At 45.9% G+C, this 17,459-nt stretch overlaps 1 protein-coding gene across 5 annotated transcripts in view; it reads right to left on the bottom strand.

Annotated features, from left to right (window-relative positions):
• CTIF (cap binding complex dependent translation initiation factor) overlaps positions 1-17,459 on the bottom strand; it is a 147,016-nt gene that overhangs the window by 39,008 nt on the left and 90,549 nt on the right. For all 5 annotated transcript variants that reach the window (XM_069963210.1, XM_069963212.1, XM_069963211.1 and 2 more), the window contains 2 exons: positions 13,047-13,503; positions 6,555-6,854 (listed from right to left, as the gene is read on the bottom strand). In XM_069963210.1, coding sequence (XP_069819311.1) covers positions 6,555-6,854; positions 13,047-13,503 — 757 coding nt within the window. The remainder of the gene's footprint in view (positions 1-6,554; positions 6,855-13,046; positions 13,504-17,459) is intronic.

Raw genomic sequence — 17,459 nt, forward strand, 5'->3', positions numbered from 1 at the left:
CCCTCTTACCTATCTATCCCCATGTAATATCGATATCATTTCTAATAAAAATTTCCTTTATTTAATTTCCATCCTTGGTTCCTTGTGGAATAGATGCTTAGAAATCTTACATATAAACAAGATGGAAGCAATTTTCTTTACAGTAAGTTCCTATTCCCCCCTTGACTTTCCAGCCGGGCCGTGCATCTAGATTCGTGTGACATAAGATGTAAGTCCTAGAAACTCTCCCAGGTTTTTCTTATTTGACTGGTTCATGTTTATTTTTGTGAATACGATTCTCGCCTTTAATATTTTCTTTGGGTGGAGGACGTGCCTGAAAGGGAACATAATATTTTTTCTGTAAATATGGCGGAGAAACGTGTTAAGTGTCAAAAAGTTATGGCCCAGAGTTCAACTGTGTACTGGAATATCAGTCGCCAGAGAATTTATTCCAGCCTGGGCTTAGTCTCATTCACTGGCCCCGGTCTCGGCAGCTCTCCCGCCATGTCCGATATAGAATATTCTTGTATAAGCCATGAAACAGGTATTCTGAAAAAGTCTCTTCTTTGCAATGAGCTGATCCTCTGTTACTGTTCCTGAAAGTATATGAATAAACTGACAACTGGGTCTTACCATTCCTCTTGTCAATGGGGCATGTCCTCAGATTTTCTAGAGACACACCCCATTGAAGAAGGGAATGGTAAGGCCCCTTTGCCTATCAATCTGCTGCAAACTGATTACTATTAAAGTCTATGGCACTTTATTGCTGCAGTGGATTCATCCTGCTGCGAGAATGTATCGTGCTATAGACTTGTAAAAGTTAAGTACTTAGCTCCCGACACCATACTTACCTGTCCACGTTCCTGCAAGCTTCCCTGGGTCCCTGCACACTGACAGCTCACTCAGCTAATCACTGTGTTATCCCCCTGCAGACAGTAATTGCCAGATCGGGCCTTCAATGAACAAGGGCCGAGAAAAGAATGCAGGAGCGCCCTGGGGGAATGCGGGCAGGTACACTTGTTGTTGGTAGCTAAGAGGTTAATTTTCACAAGTCTGTGGCACGATATAGTCGTGTAGCAGAATGATAATCTGCTGCGGGAATGGAGCGCAATAGACTTTAAAGGGGTTGTTCACCCCATTTTTATTTTTCTTTCAAATCAACTGGTCCCAGGAAGTGGCAGAGATTTACTACTATTAAAAAATCTCCAGTCTTCCAGAAGTTATCAGCTGCTGTATGTCTTGCAGGAAGTGGTGTATTCTTTACAGTCTGACACCAGTGCTCTATGCTGCCACCTCTGTCCATGTCAGGAATAGGGCAGAGCAGCAGCAAATGCCTTTAGAAAACCTCTTCTGCTCTCCAGACTGGAAAGAATACACCACTTCCTGCTGGACATACAGCAGCTGATAAGTACTAAAAGACTTGATTTTTTTTTTTTTATAGAAGTAAATTACAAATCTCTGGCACCGGCTGATTTAAAAGATTTTTTTATGAACTACCCCTTTAAGGGCCCATTCACACAGAGAAATCCTCACAGAATATCAAGTGGAGCAAACGCTGCGGACTCCGCTTGAAGTTCTGTAGGAACTTACCCAGTCTCGGACTGGCCAACCAGAGGACCAGAGGGTCCGGTGGGCCCCCAGCTTTAGAATCTGCACATGTCTGCAATGACTGACATGTCGTTTCTTACTGGTTCTTCAATGGTGGGCCCCCAGGATTATTTCCTCTGGTGGGCTCGAGATACCTCAGTCCAACACTGAACTTACCTCTCCCCGTGCCCACGGTGAGCAGCAGGGCCAGCTGCGGGACCCCCGTTGGAAGTCATATTCTCCCGAGTTGTGATGACGTCATTGTCGTGGCTGAAAGACTGGCTGAGTAGCCCATCAATCAGCCGAGTCATAGTGTGTGCAGTGCTAAGACCCTGGAGTTCTGCCTTTCCGCACCTCCCGACCTCGGCCATCTACCCCTCAAAAAATGACAAAGTCCGGGAGCTCCGGTGGGGAGAGGTAAAGCCCCTACTACACGGGGCGACGGAGAGGAGCTATTACACAAGTCGGCAGCGAGCAGGTAAGTATAGGGGGGTTGCGGGGAGCTTCCCAGATGATCGTCGGGGCAGCCTATAGCAGATAGCAGCGGTCTGCTGCCGCCGCTCCTGTTCCGCAGGGCGGTGGCAGCAGATCCCTGCTACATTACTTGTTTGTCTTTCAACATGTTGAAGGACAAACGACTGCAACGATCAGCCAACGTCGTTCATGTCGGCTAATCGTTGTCTTCTATTACGCAAGACGATAATTGGCCGAATTCGTGTAATAGTGCCTTAAAGCAAATGTACCATCAGGTACATGGATAGATCGGCGCCGGTGCCGCGGTCCATTTTTTGAACCGTTGCCCGGTTCTCGTGTACAATGCCGTTCTATCCACGGATACCGGCCGAGGCTGAAGCACTGGAGGCGGGCCGGCTTGCCCCCACTGGGAGAAAATCCCCTCCCCTCTATGACGCGGCTCCGTTAGAATCAATGGAGCTGCGCCATAGAGGGGTGGGGGATTCCTCCCACTGGGGGCGAGCCGGCCCGCCTCCAGTGCTTCAGCCTCGGCCGGTATCCGTGGATAAAACGGCGCCGTACACGAGAACCGAGCCAAAGTTTATAAAATGGAACGCGGCACCAGCTTCCCAGCGCCCATCTATCCGTGGGTCGTGTTAATGGTACATTCGCTTTAAGTTCCTACCAGTTATCAAACTCCCCCTTGTCCTTGCCAGCTTTTATAAATGGCCGGACTTCAACTTTAAATATCTTCTAGAAAATACATATATATTTCCCATGAAATCCATTCACCTATAGAGTAATTTATCCATCTCTCTATAAGCCTATGTAGGATTCCTGATGCATGGCTCCATCCAGCGACTACTGAATAATATATGGTATTTACATGCCGGCTATATACTATGCATATATACACACACATTCGTTCACGATGTATAATTCATTCTGCTTTGCCTCAATCCTCCCAGGGAACGGGCCATGGAAAAAGCCCCAGTGCTGGGCTCGGATTCCCAGAGCTGGTAAGCAGCATGGAGCGCTCGCTCGCTGCTCGCTCTGCAGGCGCACCGGGCGGATTTCCTCTCTCCAGCTATGACATTCCTCAAGAGACTCTGCAGCAATAAACACACACATCCCCACTGGTACACACAGAATATAGAATCAGGAGGCCGGCCAGGATGTGAACCGCGCCGCGGCCAGAGACGGCTACACTTCAAATACTTCTCCTCTCCCCACATTAACCTCTTCATGGCTGCAACACATGAAATATCACATCACAACTATCAGGCTGTAAGGAGGGGGATCCATCAGTAAGAACAAGAATGGGGAATACATCACCTAGATTTTTTTTGTACGGATTAGAAACAGATACTGAAACTATCTATTTTCTGGAAAAAAAATTATTTCATTTTTTGTAAATTATTATAGGGACAGCCATTTTTTTTTTTTAGAGGTTCATAACAGCACTTAGAGATATGCTTTACAGCGAGCCTCATAGGCACAATAATCTGGAATCTATTTAGTGTTTTGTGGGCATGCTCTGTGACCTGTGGACAGGATGTTCTACAGGGAGGGGGAGGCTGAGCTGCGAGCTTCACATATTGTGAATGGTATGTTATCTATATACTAAGCCCATCCCCATCCCTGGTTTAAAGGAACAAGAAACAGGGCCTAAGCAGATGGATACAAAGAGTTCAAGTGTCATGCTCTGTCTCCACAGGTTCTACACCACACATAACACTAAGTATTACTTTGGCATGGAGTGTCCCTTTAAGAATGGAGGCGGCTGCAACAATTTGTTATTTAAACTTAACAGGTAACAGATTTGTCCCTTTAATTATAACACTGAATTTTCAATGAACAATACATACGATGGGTATATAAGGAAGACATGAATAAAACATCAGCAGAGAGATGCATTGTGGGTGGAATCACCATTACACAATGACAGCCGCGTGGGCTTGCATAGTATTACTCTATGAATCACGATTCAGTCTGACAAGGTGTGATCCGCCGTACTCTCTGGGGGATGCAGGATAGGTCTTCTATCATATAACATTTAAAATACTTTTTTTTTTTTTTTTTTAAATAATGAAGTTTAATAAAGGTGTGTGCACCTTATATTCCAGAATCATGGATAACCCAGAGAATGGAAGACGAGAGCTCTAAATATTACTGTGAGCTCTCTGCTGCCACCTCTGTCAATGTCAGGGACTGTCCAGAGCAGGAGAAGTTTCTATGAGGATTTGCTGCTGCTCTGGACAGTTCCTGATATGGACAGAGGTGGCAGCAGAGAGCAATATGTCAGACTGAAAAGAATATATCACTTCCTGCAGGACATACAGCAGCTGAAAAGAACTGGAAGACTTGAGATTTTTAATAGAAGTTACAAATCTATATAACTTTCTCGCAACAGTTCATTTGTAAGATTTTTTTTTTTTTTTTTTTTTTGCTGAACTACCCGATTTACTGACAGCACAATGTCAACCAAGTAGACAAGAAAACATGTACTTGACAAGACAATTGGTTTGGCCAGGTTCTGTATTGATGAAAGCCTGTACTGTATATGAGGTGGCAGGGGAGGACGGGTGAGGGGGACGCTTCCCTGATCACATATGTCATCGGCTGCGGACCGTGATATGACTAATGATCCCCTTTTAGCGTTTGATATAAATGTGACACCGCAGGCACACGTCTAAATGTGGCAGCGAGCTGTCAGCCTCCCCGCGTTGGTTCTGAGTGACAGCGAGCGTCGTCATGTGACACATTTTATCACAACTCCCCCCTGTAGACGACCATGGCCGCGTATTCCTCCCACGCGTGTGCGTGGGCTGCAGACCCAGAAGCGATTGATGTAGGAGCCAGCACGCGGCTTAGCATCCAGAGGGGGGGAGGGGGGAGAAAAAAAGGGCTGAAAGCTTCAAAGCGCGTCTGTCGGCGGAGAGCATTATTTCTGAGTGAATTGCGGACTTGTGCAGCGAGAAGAATGGCTGCTATTTACATTTAAATGGCTTCGCTGCCTCCCCCCGGTGTTCGATCTCCTCTCGTGATTGTCAGTAATAGGTCAAGTGCGAGGGTTTACGTGATTTCTTTATTTGCTCTCTGCACAATGTGAAATGACATTTGCCCGCGACCTTACAGCCGTACACATTTATAAGACAGATCGGAGCATCCTTAAAGGGGCTCTCCAGTTTGTAAATCACTAAGAAGGTATAGAGAGGTGAAAGGTGAGAATGAGCCCCAACAGGAACCGATCCCCCCGTTACCAAGATCAGTCTCATTGCAAGTATGACGCGGGGGGACGCAAACACTGATATCATTTACCCTCCATCCCAATATGGAGGGGTATTCTTGTCTGATAAAGCAATGGCACGTCATTATTTAATAATCAGGGATGAGCCGATCTCAAGGGGTCTCCACTGATCTAGAAAGAAAAGGGGCCACAATGCAAATTCGCTGTTTTCCCAGAACTGTGACGCCCCAAGCCACCAGACTGTGTAACAACTGCACCTGAATGCTGGGGTTTCATACATAGCTGTGTACTGATCCTGAACTATACTCCAGAGCTGCACTCACTATTCTGCTTGTGAGGTCACTGTGAACATACATTACTTATCCTGTACTGATCCTGAGTTACATCCTGTATTATACTGCAGAGCTGCACTCACTATTCTGCTGGTGGGGTCACTGTGTACATTACATTACTTATCCTGTACTGATCCTGAGTTACATCCTGTATTATACTCCAGAGCTGCACTCACTATTCTGCTGGTGGGGTCACTGTGTACATACATTACATTACTGATCCTGAGTTACATCCTGTATTATACTCCAGAGCTGCACTCACTATTCTGCTGGTGGGGTCACTGTGTACATACATTACATTACTTATCCTGTACTGATCCTGAGTTAGATCCTGTATTATACTCCAGAGCTGTACTCACTATTCTGCTGGTGAGGTCACTGTGTACATACACAACTTATCCTGTACTGATCCTAAGTTACATCCTGTGTTATACTCCAGAGCTGTACTCACTATTCTGTTGGTGGGGTCACTGTTTACATTACTTACGCCTGCTCGGGTGAGTTAGGGCCCTATTACACGGGACGATTATCGTGCGAAAAATCGTTATATTGTTCGAATTTAAACGATAATCGTTCTGTGCAATTGCAGGCAACGATCGAAAAATCGTTCGTATGTCGTTGATCGTTGATCTAGATCTGAACCTAAAATTATCATTAATCGTTCGCTGTAATTCCACGTGCGTTCGCTCAAGTTCCGCTAATCGTTCAGTGTAATAGCACATTGCCCATTGTTTTCCTGAGATCAGAAGGAATAAACGGTCGCAATAACGATCCTAATAACGATCGTATCTAACGACCATCGTTCTGTGTAATATGGTGAACGATTTCAGGTTAATCTCGTTTGCGATCGTTCATCATTAGTCGTTAATTGTTAAAAATCGCTGCGTGTAATAGGACCCTTACAGACATAGCCTTGTACCCTTGTGGCGGTCACCTCCTGGGATGACACTTACCTGCAGCATGTTCAGCAGGAGACTCCGGAATTTGGTTCCTTCCACCATGAACAAAGCCATTTTGTCACAGAGTTTGGCGGCGGTGTGTGCGAAGCTTCTGTCCGTCACGGCTTTCTGATAAATAGTCTTTACAATCTCCTCTAACATCTCCTCGGAGTTGGCAGAGTTCTGGGCCTCCTCCATGAAGGTGGTCAGCTTGTAGTCCACGTCGCTGCTGTTGTTCCGCATACTGTTTAAGATTTCTATAAGTTTGTCCATTTTGGTCCTTTGAGGGTTGGTGGACTCCACCGCGTATTCTTCCTAAGGGGGATAATAAAAAAAAGGAGCGTGACCATATACAGGGACTACAAGAAATATAGGCCCCCTCACATGCAGACCAGGGCTGATGTCAAGAGGCTGGAGCTTAAAGGGAATATCCAGGCTTAGAGAACATGGCGGGAAGGTTTCTGTAGCTGCAAGCTGCCTCCCAGGCTAAAGCACCACTACAGGAGAAGCGGAGCAGGACTATTGAAACCAATGGGCTGGTCAACCAGACAACTCCTCTGACTCCATTACTAACTACAGTGTTTTTCTGGAAATAAGACCTACCCCGAAAATAAGACCTAGCTTCATTTTGCAGGATTTTTGGAGCCCTACTACAAATATAAGCCCCACAGTCAGCTGACCAGATCCCTGACACTGGGTGGCTGAGCATCAGCCAATCAGAGCCAGGCTTGTTATGCTCCACCCCCACCTGCTCAACACAAGCTGCAGGGGAGGCAGGAGGGGTAAGAAGATGCACAGTAGGGGACATTGGATATGGGGGACGGAGGGTATGTGAACCATCTACAGAGGGGGGGAAAGTATACAGTACGGGGGAACAACTACAGAGGGGGTAAGAAGGTATACATTATGGGGGGCCTTAGTGCAGAGGTGGAGGGAGGTATACAGTATGGGGGAACAACTGCGGGGGTGGGGGGGGGGTGTAGTAAGGGGACTACCTGCTGAGAGTAATGTATACAGTATGAGGGAACCACAGAGGTGGAAGGGAGGTATACAGTATGGGGACTACCTGCTGAGGGGGGTGTATTCAGTATGGGGACTACATGCAGAGGGGGAATGTATACAGTATGGGGGCTACCTGCAGAGGGGGTGAATACAGTGTGGGGACTACATGCAGAGGGGGGGATGTATACAGTGTGGGGACTACATGCAGAGGGGGGTGTATACAGTATAGGGGAACAACTATGGGGGTTGGGGGGATTGTGCAGTATGGGGACTACCTGCAGAGGTGGGATGTATACAGTATGGGGGAATACCTATGTATACAGAAGGAGGGAACGGCAGAGGGGGGAGGGATGTATACAGTATCGGGACTACCTGCAGACGGGGGGGTTTATACAGTATGGGGGGCTTACTGCAGGGGTGGATGTATAACGTATGGGGGCTACCTGCAGAGCGGAGGTGTATACAGTATGGGGGAACAACTACAGAGGGGAAGGAAGTATACAGTATGGAGGCCTAAAAACAGGGTAACTTACAGTATAGGGACTCCCTGCAGAGGGGGGAGGGTATCCAGTATGGAGGCCTTATTCTCTCTGCTGCTGAAACAATTATATCTGCATAATGGGGTGGAGACCGGGTCTGTTTAGTACAGCTACATATTACCAGTCTATTAGAAAACTACACTTAGGGTACGTCCATGCAGTTTTCTTTTGGATCGCAGCAAGCTGAGACATGTGGCGCCTTCCTAAGACACAGACTACATCAGTTCAAAATGAAACAATTGTTGGAAGGGGTTACCCCAAGACAAAGTCAACCTACTCACATAAGGTGTTTTAGGGATGTTCCAAGCCATCGGACCCCCCAACAATTACAAGAATGAGGGTCAACTGTCCCTCTAGTGACTGGAGCAGCTGCACGGCCATTGCTCGATTCACTGTCTTTGGGTCTTCCAAACATTGTTCAGAACGGTGCTTGTGAATGTTCAGCAATCCCATAGACAGTGCTTAATGCACGTCAGCTTGTGACCAGTGGACATCCCAGTGGTCAGACCACCGATCAGTTAGTTATCCCCCATAAGGGCCCTATTCCACCGGACGATTATCGTTCAGATTATCGTTAAATCGTTCGAATCTATACGATAATCGTTCGGTCGAACGAGAAATCGTTGATCGCTTTATAAGACCTGGACCTATTTTTATCGCTGCTCGTTTGCAAAACGTTCGCAAATCGTTCGCATTGAATAAGACGTCGTTCTGTCATTCACAATAGATACGAACGCAATAGCGAATAAATAGCGAAGGAAAAACTATCGCAATTACGATCATAAGTAACGATTATCGTTCCATGGAAATGAGTGAATGTTTTCAGGTCTTTCGCAATAGCGGTCGTTTGAGATCGTTAATCATTAACGATTATGCAAACGATAATCGTCCGGTGGAATAGGGCCCTAGCTCTTATAATGTAAAGGAGTTAAAGGGGTTTTCCAGCCAGAAAGGAAGTTGCCCCTAGCAACCAATCAGATCCCACCTTTTAATTTCCAAAGAATCCGTGAGGAATGAAAGATGGAATCTGATTGGTTGCTAGGGGCAACTGAGCCAGTTTCACTTTACTCCATATTTGATAAATCTCCCCCATTGTATTTCTTCCCATAACCCCATAAATTCATGGTGCGGAGAGCTGCTACCTCCCTTCTTTTCTCCATTTATATATAGTGTGATAGCTTCCAGCCATGACACCACGACTATACCCTCTCCGTTCCCATATACGAGGCTGCGTTCCGTCATCTACATTCATGGCGGCCTCTCCATTCTCCTTCCATCGATGCCCCGTCCTCAGCCTGCCTTTTGCTCAATAGAATTAGTCTCACCGCTTATTAAAACAAGGGCCGAAAAATTAAACCGTCTAATAGTTTTAGGGAACGCATCTGGCGCCTTAATGTGCAGCTTTCTCTGCTCCCAAATTGGATTATGGGTAATTGCTGGCGACTTTTCAGAAAAGCGTAAATGGGATTAAAAAATACAGATGTAGCGGGCAGCCTGGTAAATGACGGGAGGAACGTGGCTACACATAAATCACACCTCCGCCGCAACCATGGGCAATGAGTGCCGATTCTTAGACAGTGGAAATTTAAAGGGGTATCTCTAAATGTTATCCCCTATGCAGCGGAATGGGGAGATGAAGCTGATTGGTGCTGGCACCCCCACAGAACACAAGAATGGCAGAACACCTCCACCCGTATTCGGACGATAATCGTTCCGTGTAATAGAAGGCAACAATCAGCAGATATGAATGATGTCGGCTGATCGTTGCAGTCGTTTGTCTTTCAACATGTTGAAAGACAAACGACTGATTTAGCAGCGATCTCATGCCGTTGGTCCGTGGAAAAGGAGTGGCGGCAGCAGACCGCCGCTATCCTGTATGGGCTGCCCAGACGATCTCGCGATCACTCAGAAAGCTCCACCGCACCACCTCGTGACCTCCCCTGAACTTACTCGCTCGCAGTTGCCCCTTGTAATAGGGGCTTTAGTTGGGCTATTTCTGTGCCAATTTTGTGCATCTCAAGGCATGCCTCCTTCCAGCCACACCTTTTACTGGTAAATACCATCCCCCTTGTTGAACAAGGCATAAAAAGATTATAAAACATACATATGTGGTGCAAAGCATTTATGCCAGTCCCTTGGTGTATATTCTGTCCCACTGTATGCAGTAACCTCTTGAGCTCCCTCTAGTGGTGGCTGCAGGCAGTCAAGATGCTGCATTTTACCTCTGTCTATGCAGGGGATTTAGACCTTTATATAAAAAACAAATAAAGCTTTGCCAGACATGTTATCTGAAACCAGTGATCCCCCAACTCGTGATCCTCCAGCTGTTGCAAAACTGCAACTCCCAGCATGTGCTGCTGTCAAAGTTGTAGAAGCAGAAGCTGGGACCATTTCCCAGTTAACATGTAATAGCGACTGCAGATTATTATTTTTTTAATAAAAAAAAAATAAAATAGAAAAAATGTGTAGTAAGTATTTACATGACGGAATGTGTTTTGTTCTCCTTCCCATATTTACATCATTGATCAATGCCAAAGTGGTCACATAACAGGATGTTTTCTGCACACGTACGTGGTTTTTATCAGGAAAGCACCGACCCCGAGATCTAACAGCAGTTCAAGTGTATTCCCTTCTATAGTGACTGACCAGCCAGCGACAGACCAAGAGCACAGGGGGTTGGAGACTTTTATAGAGGACAGGCAAGTGGAAAGTTACACTCTTCTGTAGATCAGAGGCAGAAATGAAGATTGAAAGGGTTACCCAGGATTGAATAAAACACCGCTAATTCCTTGCAAAAACAGCACCCCCCAGTAATCAGGTTGTTTGGGGTATTATAATTCAGGTTTATTCACTTCACTGGAACTGAGCTGCCAAAACCACAACCGACTTGAAGACAGGAATGGTGCTGTTTTTGGGGAAAAAAATAAAATAAAAGCCCCGTTCACATGATCATAGAAATTTTTACAGTCAGGAAACACTCATCAGAAAGCCTTCAGGAGTTAGTGTTTCACCTATTCAAACATTCAGCTGCTTCAAGGCTGCAGCGATGCTCTTGGCCGGCTTCTTCCTATTCCTCTGTGAGCTCACAAGTGATATCACTCATGCACCACATCGATGGGGGAGAAAGTGGTCTTTTGTAGCCGGAGGCATAGTGCTGCCCCCGGCTAGGAGGGTGAAAGGCAGGACTGGCAGCCAATGGCTTCCGGCCCTGTCAAACACAGGGTCGCATTTTACTGTATGTGCTCCTGATTAGGAGCGCATACAGTTAAAGCGTCAGCCTCTGAGGGCGCCTGAACATGTAATAACTTAATTATTTTATACACTAAATCATCAGCGACGCTAGCTATTGAATGTAGTGACCCGCGGGCATCAGACGATGATTTTTAAACTTGTCCAAAGACAAAGATAGTTGTCTTTATTACACCTGATTGAGCCGATTATCGCTCCGTGTAATAGGGCCCTTAGTTCCTATACAGGGCATAACAGTTTAGTTCTATAACAAGCTGTGGCCTAATATTATATATATATATATATATATATATATATATATATCTGCAAAAAAAGGGTCCGTGGAGCCTCAGTTACGAGTCTCAAAACACGGGAATAGCCAGATACAGATATCCCTCTCTCCAGAGAAGGAAGCCCATTGCCAAGGGGTGCCTCCTAGTGGGGAGAGCACCAAACCACCCTGATACGTAGTCCCTCAGGTCCTCACTCTGTTGCGAGCTTTGGGACCTAAATAGGGAAACACCAGGGTGGCCCCTGTGAGTCAAAGTCTAACTCTGTGGCGAGTATAACGACATAAGACAAGGGTTACCAAGGCTAGGCATCCATCCACAGACTGCAGTTTCGGGGTATTTGCCCCTCGTCAGTGTGGAGCAGGATTCTGGCTACTGGGGCAATGAAAAATAGACCAACAAAACACAACAATCACTGAACTCAGGGAGAACAGTGAAAAACAGTGGGCTTCCTTCTCTGGAGAGGGGGATATCTGGCTACGGACCCCTTTTTTGCATATTCAAATTTTGTATGGGACAATCAATGGAGACTCGTAAATGAGTACTCCATTGGAATTTTTCACTGTTCTCCCTGAGTTCAGTGACTGTTGTGTTTTGTTGGTCCATTTTTCATTGCCCCAGTAGCCAGAATCCTGCTCCACACTGACGAGAGGCAAATACCCCGAAACTGCAGTCTGTGGATGGATGCCTAGCCTTGGTAACCCTTGTCTTATGTCGTTATACACGCCACAGAGTTAGACTTTGACTCACAGGGGCCACCCTGGTGTTTCCCTATTTAGGTCCCAAAGCTCACAACAGAGTGAGGACCTGAGGGACTACGTATCAGGGTGGTTTGGTGCTCTCCCCACTAGGAGGCAACCCTTGGCAATGGGCTTCCTTCTCTGGAGAGAGGGATATCTGGCTATTCCCGTGTTTTGAGACTCGTAACTGAGGCTCCACAGACCCCTTTTTTGCATATTCAAATTTTGTATGGGACAATCAATGGAGACTCGTAAATGAGTACTCCATTGGAACTTTTTACTGTTTTCCCTGAGTTCAGTGATTGTTGTGTTTTGTTGGTGTATATTTTATATATATATATATATATATATATATATATATATATATATATATATATATATATATATATGAATGAATATTAACAGGAAGGTATAAACCCCCAAAGTTGTCACTGAGAAGAGGCGGAGGGATGTGGTGGCACTGCCATTTGGTGGAGATGTATTGCTAATACTAAAACCGCAAACCATAGAAGAAAAAAGAAACAACACACCTCTCCTACAACATAACACAATAAATTGACAGGGGTGTGTCTGTCAGCATAATGTTGACTGATTCTAAGCAGCAACCAGCAAAAAACTAAATGTGACTAGGGTATCTGACATGGTAACTCAATTATTATGTGAAGGTCAGCCATGTTTGCCAGTAGACCCCACAAGTAAGGTTCTCACCTTCTCTTTGAGCCGCCTTCTCAGCCGGTCTTTGGAAGATTGGAGCAGGTTTATTTTCGGCCTATCCCGATCTCTGCTCTGAATACTGTCTTTACGTTTCGCTTCCGATTCGTTGCTGCCGGTCTGCTGGGATTGTCTCTCGGTAGTCTCTGTGCTACGGTGAATTTCTAAAGGGATATGGACTGTGCAAACTGAAGCGTCCTCAATCTTCAGACTCTCTGTGTCTTTGGCATGTCTCTGCGGGTCTTTGTCACTTGGCGAGTGCTTCTGGTTGTGGTGCCATCGGCGATTTTGGCTATAGCCATGGTGACCCGTCTTGCCTGAGGAATGCGGTGTTTGGCATCCTTGGTACTGTTTCTGGTGCTCCCTGGTGTTGTGTTTGGCAGGAACCGGTTGGTGCTCGTTTTGCTGTGTTTGCTGCTGTGGCTTATTCCCTCCTTGCATTTTCTGCTGTTTCCTACAGAGGAGGAGACAAAAAAGTCAGTGCAATGAGTTTGTGCTCCCTCAAACCTCCTCTGTGGACATTTTTGAAGGAAACTTATAAAGAAATTAAACAGAAGAAATAAAAACTTCAGCTGTCAGGACAGATGGGAGAGTGTAACATGGCTGCAGAATCAGACTACAAACCAGGTTTGTTTGTAGTCTGTAACTATGGAGACAAATACTGTAGGTCTGCATAGGAGCTGGAGGTACAAAACAATAAAAAAAAATTGCTAAATTTTATTGGAGGAAAAAATTGATTGCTAAAGTGTACAAAGCGGTATAAAATAAACCATTATTGGGAGCTCTGTTTTTAAAGGGGTTTGCCACTTTATAGTAAAATAGGTCAGTGTACAGTAAGTTAGTAAGTTTTCTCACTGTATATACTGACAGCAGCTCCCTGTGTACCTCAGAGCTGAAATCAGGCTCCCCTCCTCCAGGCTGTCCTGCTCTGTGGTGAGTCTGTCCATAAGATGGCCAAAACGGAGGAGCATGTGACCACTCCCTGCCCCCTGGTGTCCACCACTGAGCCTGCATATGCCTATGGAGGACACTGGGGGCAGGGCATGGTCACATGCTCCTCCATGTTGGCCATCTTATGGACAGCCTCACCACAGAGCAGGACAGCACAGCCTGGAGGAGGCGAGTCTGATTTTAGCTCTATGAGGTACATAGGGAGCTGCTGTCAGTAAGTACCTACTTATACTAAAAACAAAACTATTTTACTGTAAAGTGGGCAACCCCTTTAATGGATGCAAAAATGCTCTACTGGATTGAATTACTAAAGCATTGTTCGACTGGCCCAATCAAAATGCCGCACATCACCTGATTACAGAGAGCGATGTCCAGCAGACAACAATGCATTTACTGGGGTGCAAAAGAAAAAAAGGGAACCTGTCACCCCCCGTGCCGGGGTGAAGGCCGTCCGACCCCCCACTATAGCCCCAGATACTTACCCCATCTTGCCAAGTCCGGCTCCTGGAGCCGGTTCCGGGACGGAGATATCCTTGTCAGAAGGCTGGCGCGCGAGCTGCATAGATTAGTCCGACTTCCATAGAAAATGAATGGAGCAGTCATTATAGAATTGTAAAGTGCTGCGGAATCTGTTGGCGCTATATAAATAAAAATTATTATTATTTATTATTATTCTCTATGGGCATCGGCCTCATCTCTGCACCGTGCACGCCAGGCTTCTGACAAGGATATCTCCGTCCCGGAACCGGCTCCAGGAGCGCGACTTGGCGAGGTGGGGTGAGTAGCCAGGGCTCTAGCGGGGGGTCGGACGGCCTTCACCCCGGCACGGGGGATGACAGGTTCCTTTTAACTGTCGATGAACAAGCAATGGTCTGCGTCAGGGTTAGAATGATGTTCAAACCTAATATACTGCGCATGCACAACTTATTTATTTTGATATGTGCCATTCAAGTCAATAGTGCTCACTGGATGCAGCTAAGCATAACAAATAGTGAGCTCAATGACTGAGCATTTGCAGGGCACTGGCTCGAGGACTAGCATTGAACTGAACAGAGTCGGCCCTGTTATCCACAGACCCAGAGTAGTATGAAATTTTGGTCTGCTACCAACTTCTTGGAATTGGGACATGGACTCTCAGAAATGGGGCTTAGGCTATTAACTCTGGGAAATCCAACTAATCAAGTGAGTGAAGAGTCAAAGTAATCCATCATTGTTAACCCATGCACAGCACTGTACATACTAGTAGCTATACCTGGCCATGGTAGTGGCTATACCTGGCACTGCAGCTCCTTTCCATGAACTTGCGAGGTGCAGTACCAGACTCAGCCACAACCAAATGTATGGCACTGTGTCTGAATAAACAAACAATTAACTTGTGCTGCCTCTATTATTTAGCTTTGTACCTACTACTAAGCAGATACTGACGGCCTATTCTGAGAGACCGCTATTAAAGCCATGTAACACAGTGTCATTAGCCGCGGTCATGTGACAAAAGTAGGAAAACAAATCTAAGAATTGCGATTTTGTTACCAGTGGGGATCATCTTGGGAGCACGGAGCAGACCAGGAAGAAGCAGAGACTTTACAGATCCTCCTGAACAAACTGATTCGGCCCGCCCCAGCCTTTCCAAATTATAGTGTTTCACTGCGCGCTGACCATGAAATCCCCGGGGTGCCTGAAATCCTGCCGAGCTGATGCCCTATTGACACTTCCAGGACTACGAGTCGCGCTTTGTTATGTATACAGTGAAGAGCAATAGGACTTTTTCAACTGGTTAACATGGTCCCAAACTTTACTACTTTAGAAAATGTGAAAAGACCTCAAAAAGTTTTCCTTACAATACATCCCCTCGAACAAAGTGTGTCAATGGGAATGTGGGTGTTGCGGTGATCATCAAGAGGATTTTCCCTGTCTTGCTTGTTTCTTAAGAGGTATTCTTTTTGTAAAAACATCCTCCACCATCTAAGAGCTGTCCTTGCCTGGAACACCCACCATCCTCCCATCATCATCGCCAAGCTAAGTTCACTGTAGATACTGTATTGAACCCCATAAAGACTAATTAAGATGTGGAGGACTATCTGTGTGTACCAAAATTCCTTGGGAAACAAAATCATGACTTCTAAACAATATAACTTGCTCAAATTTTTGATTTGGTGTTGAACAGTTATTGGATTTTAAATTGTAGAAGATTCCCGCACACTAATTACGGCATCTGAACGCGACCTCAGACTCCTTTCACACATCCGTTTAAAGTCCAGACCCATTCATTTGTATGGCCCCATGTACACAACCGTATGTTTTACGAGTCAGTATTGGGATCTGCACAGCAAAAAGTACCGGCGATAATACCATAATACGGCCATTGGTGATAATAGAAGTTGCATGGATGACGTAGCACATGGAGCTATGCCGTTTACTTGAAACTGGCTGTTAATTAAACAGCTTAGGGACGAATCCCTTTAAGAAAGACCAAAATGACCAAGAGGTGTGCAACACCAGTCTTAGACTGCCCCATCTAACAGTGCTCGGCTATCTTTGTCAGTACCAAACTAAAACGCCTGAAAATGGGGACTGAATCATAACCATAAAACTCTGGTCCAAGCAAAATACAGAGGGAAACGAGTGAACGGCAGAGGATGATGAGCTGGACATTGGCAATGAATGACCTCATCAGACAAACGCAGGGCAGCCCATGAAAGACAAGGACTATCTGAGGGATTAAGCTGCTATGGAGAGATGTGCTAATTCTTCTCTCCTTCGAGCACCAATTCCCGATGGACCAAAGAAAAACAAATGAGCAGTAGCCGGAATCTCACGTCTGCTGCGGTTCTATTCCCCCTGGAGTCTGCATTGCTATTCAATTTGGGGTTTCTAAATATATGGAGCTGTTGAATGATGTCTTCGGTATCCAGGGATGGGGGTGCTTCTTCGTCAGCACAGCAGATTAGCACTTTTATAGAAAGGAACATGAGTGTATAACAGCCTGGGCTGCTTAAATAAGGTCTCTCGAATGCAAAGCCGAGGTCCATGGAGATTTATAGAACCTCCTGGTAAAACGGATACTGCCTCATGCAGGGCATGTGGGATCAGGACGTGACCCCAACATAACCCCAAGAAAATAGCGCCAACAAACCACTCCTTGTAGAACATAACATCAACACCACCATCCCCAAGACAACACTATGCTAATACCCCATCAACAAGGATACAAGATCCCTTCTGATACAAAAACCATGTCAACAGAAGACAACCACATGCACCATCCCTGATTCAACACCAAGGGCAATACAAGACCTCCTCAAATACACCACCACCACAGCTAAAAGACCACTCCCAATAACTGATACACCACCAAGGGCGATAAAAGAAAAACTCATGTCTAAGTTCCCCTTCGATACAACACTATCCCCAATACAAGACAACCACAGCTACAAGACAGTGTTTAACACAATAAAATCC

This window comes from Dendropsophus ebraccatus, chromosome 3 (assembly GCF_027789765.1).
Source record: "Dendropsophus ebraccatus isolate aDenEbr1 chromosome 3, aDenEbr1.pat, whole genome shotgun sequence".
In the NCBI taxonomy this organism is placed as follows: Eukaryota; Metazoa; Chordata; class Amphibia; order Anura; family Hylidae; genus Dendropsophus; species Dendropsophus ebraccatus.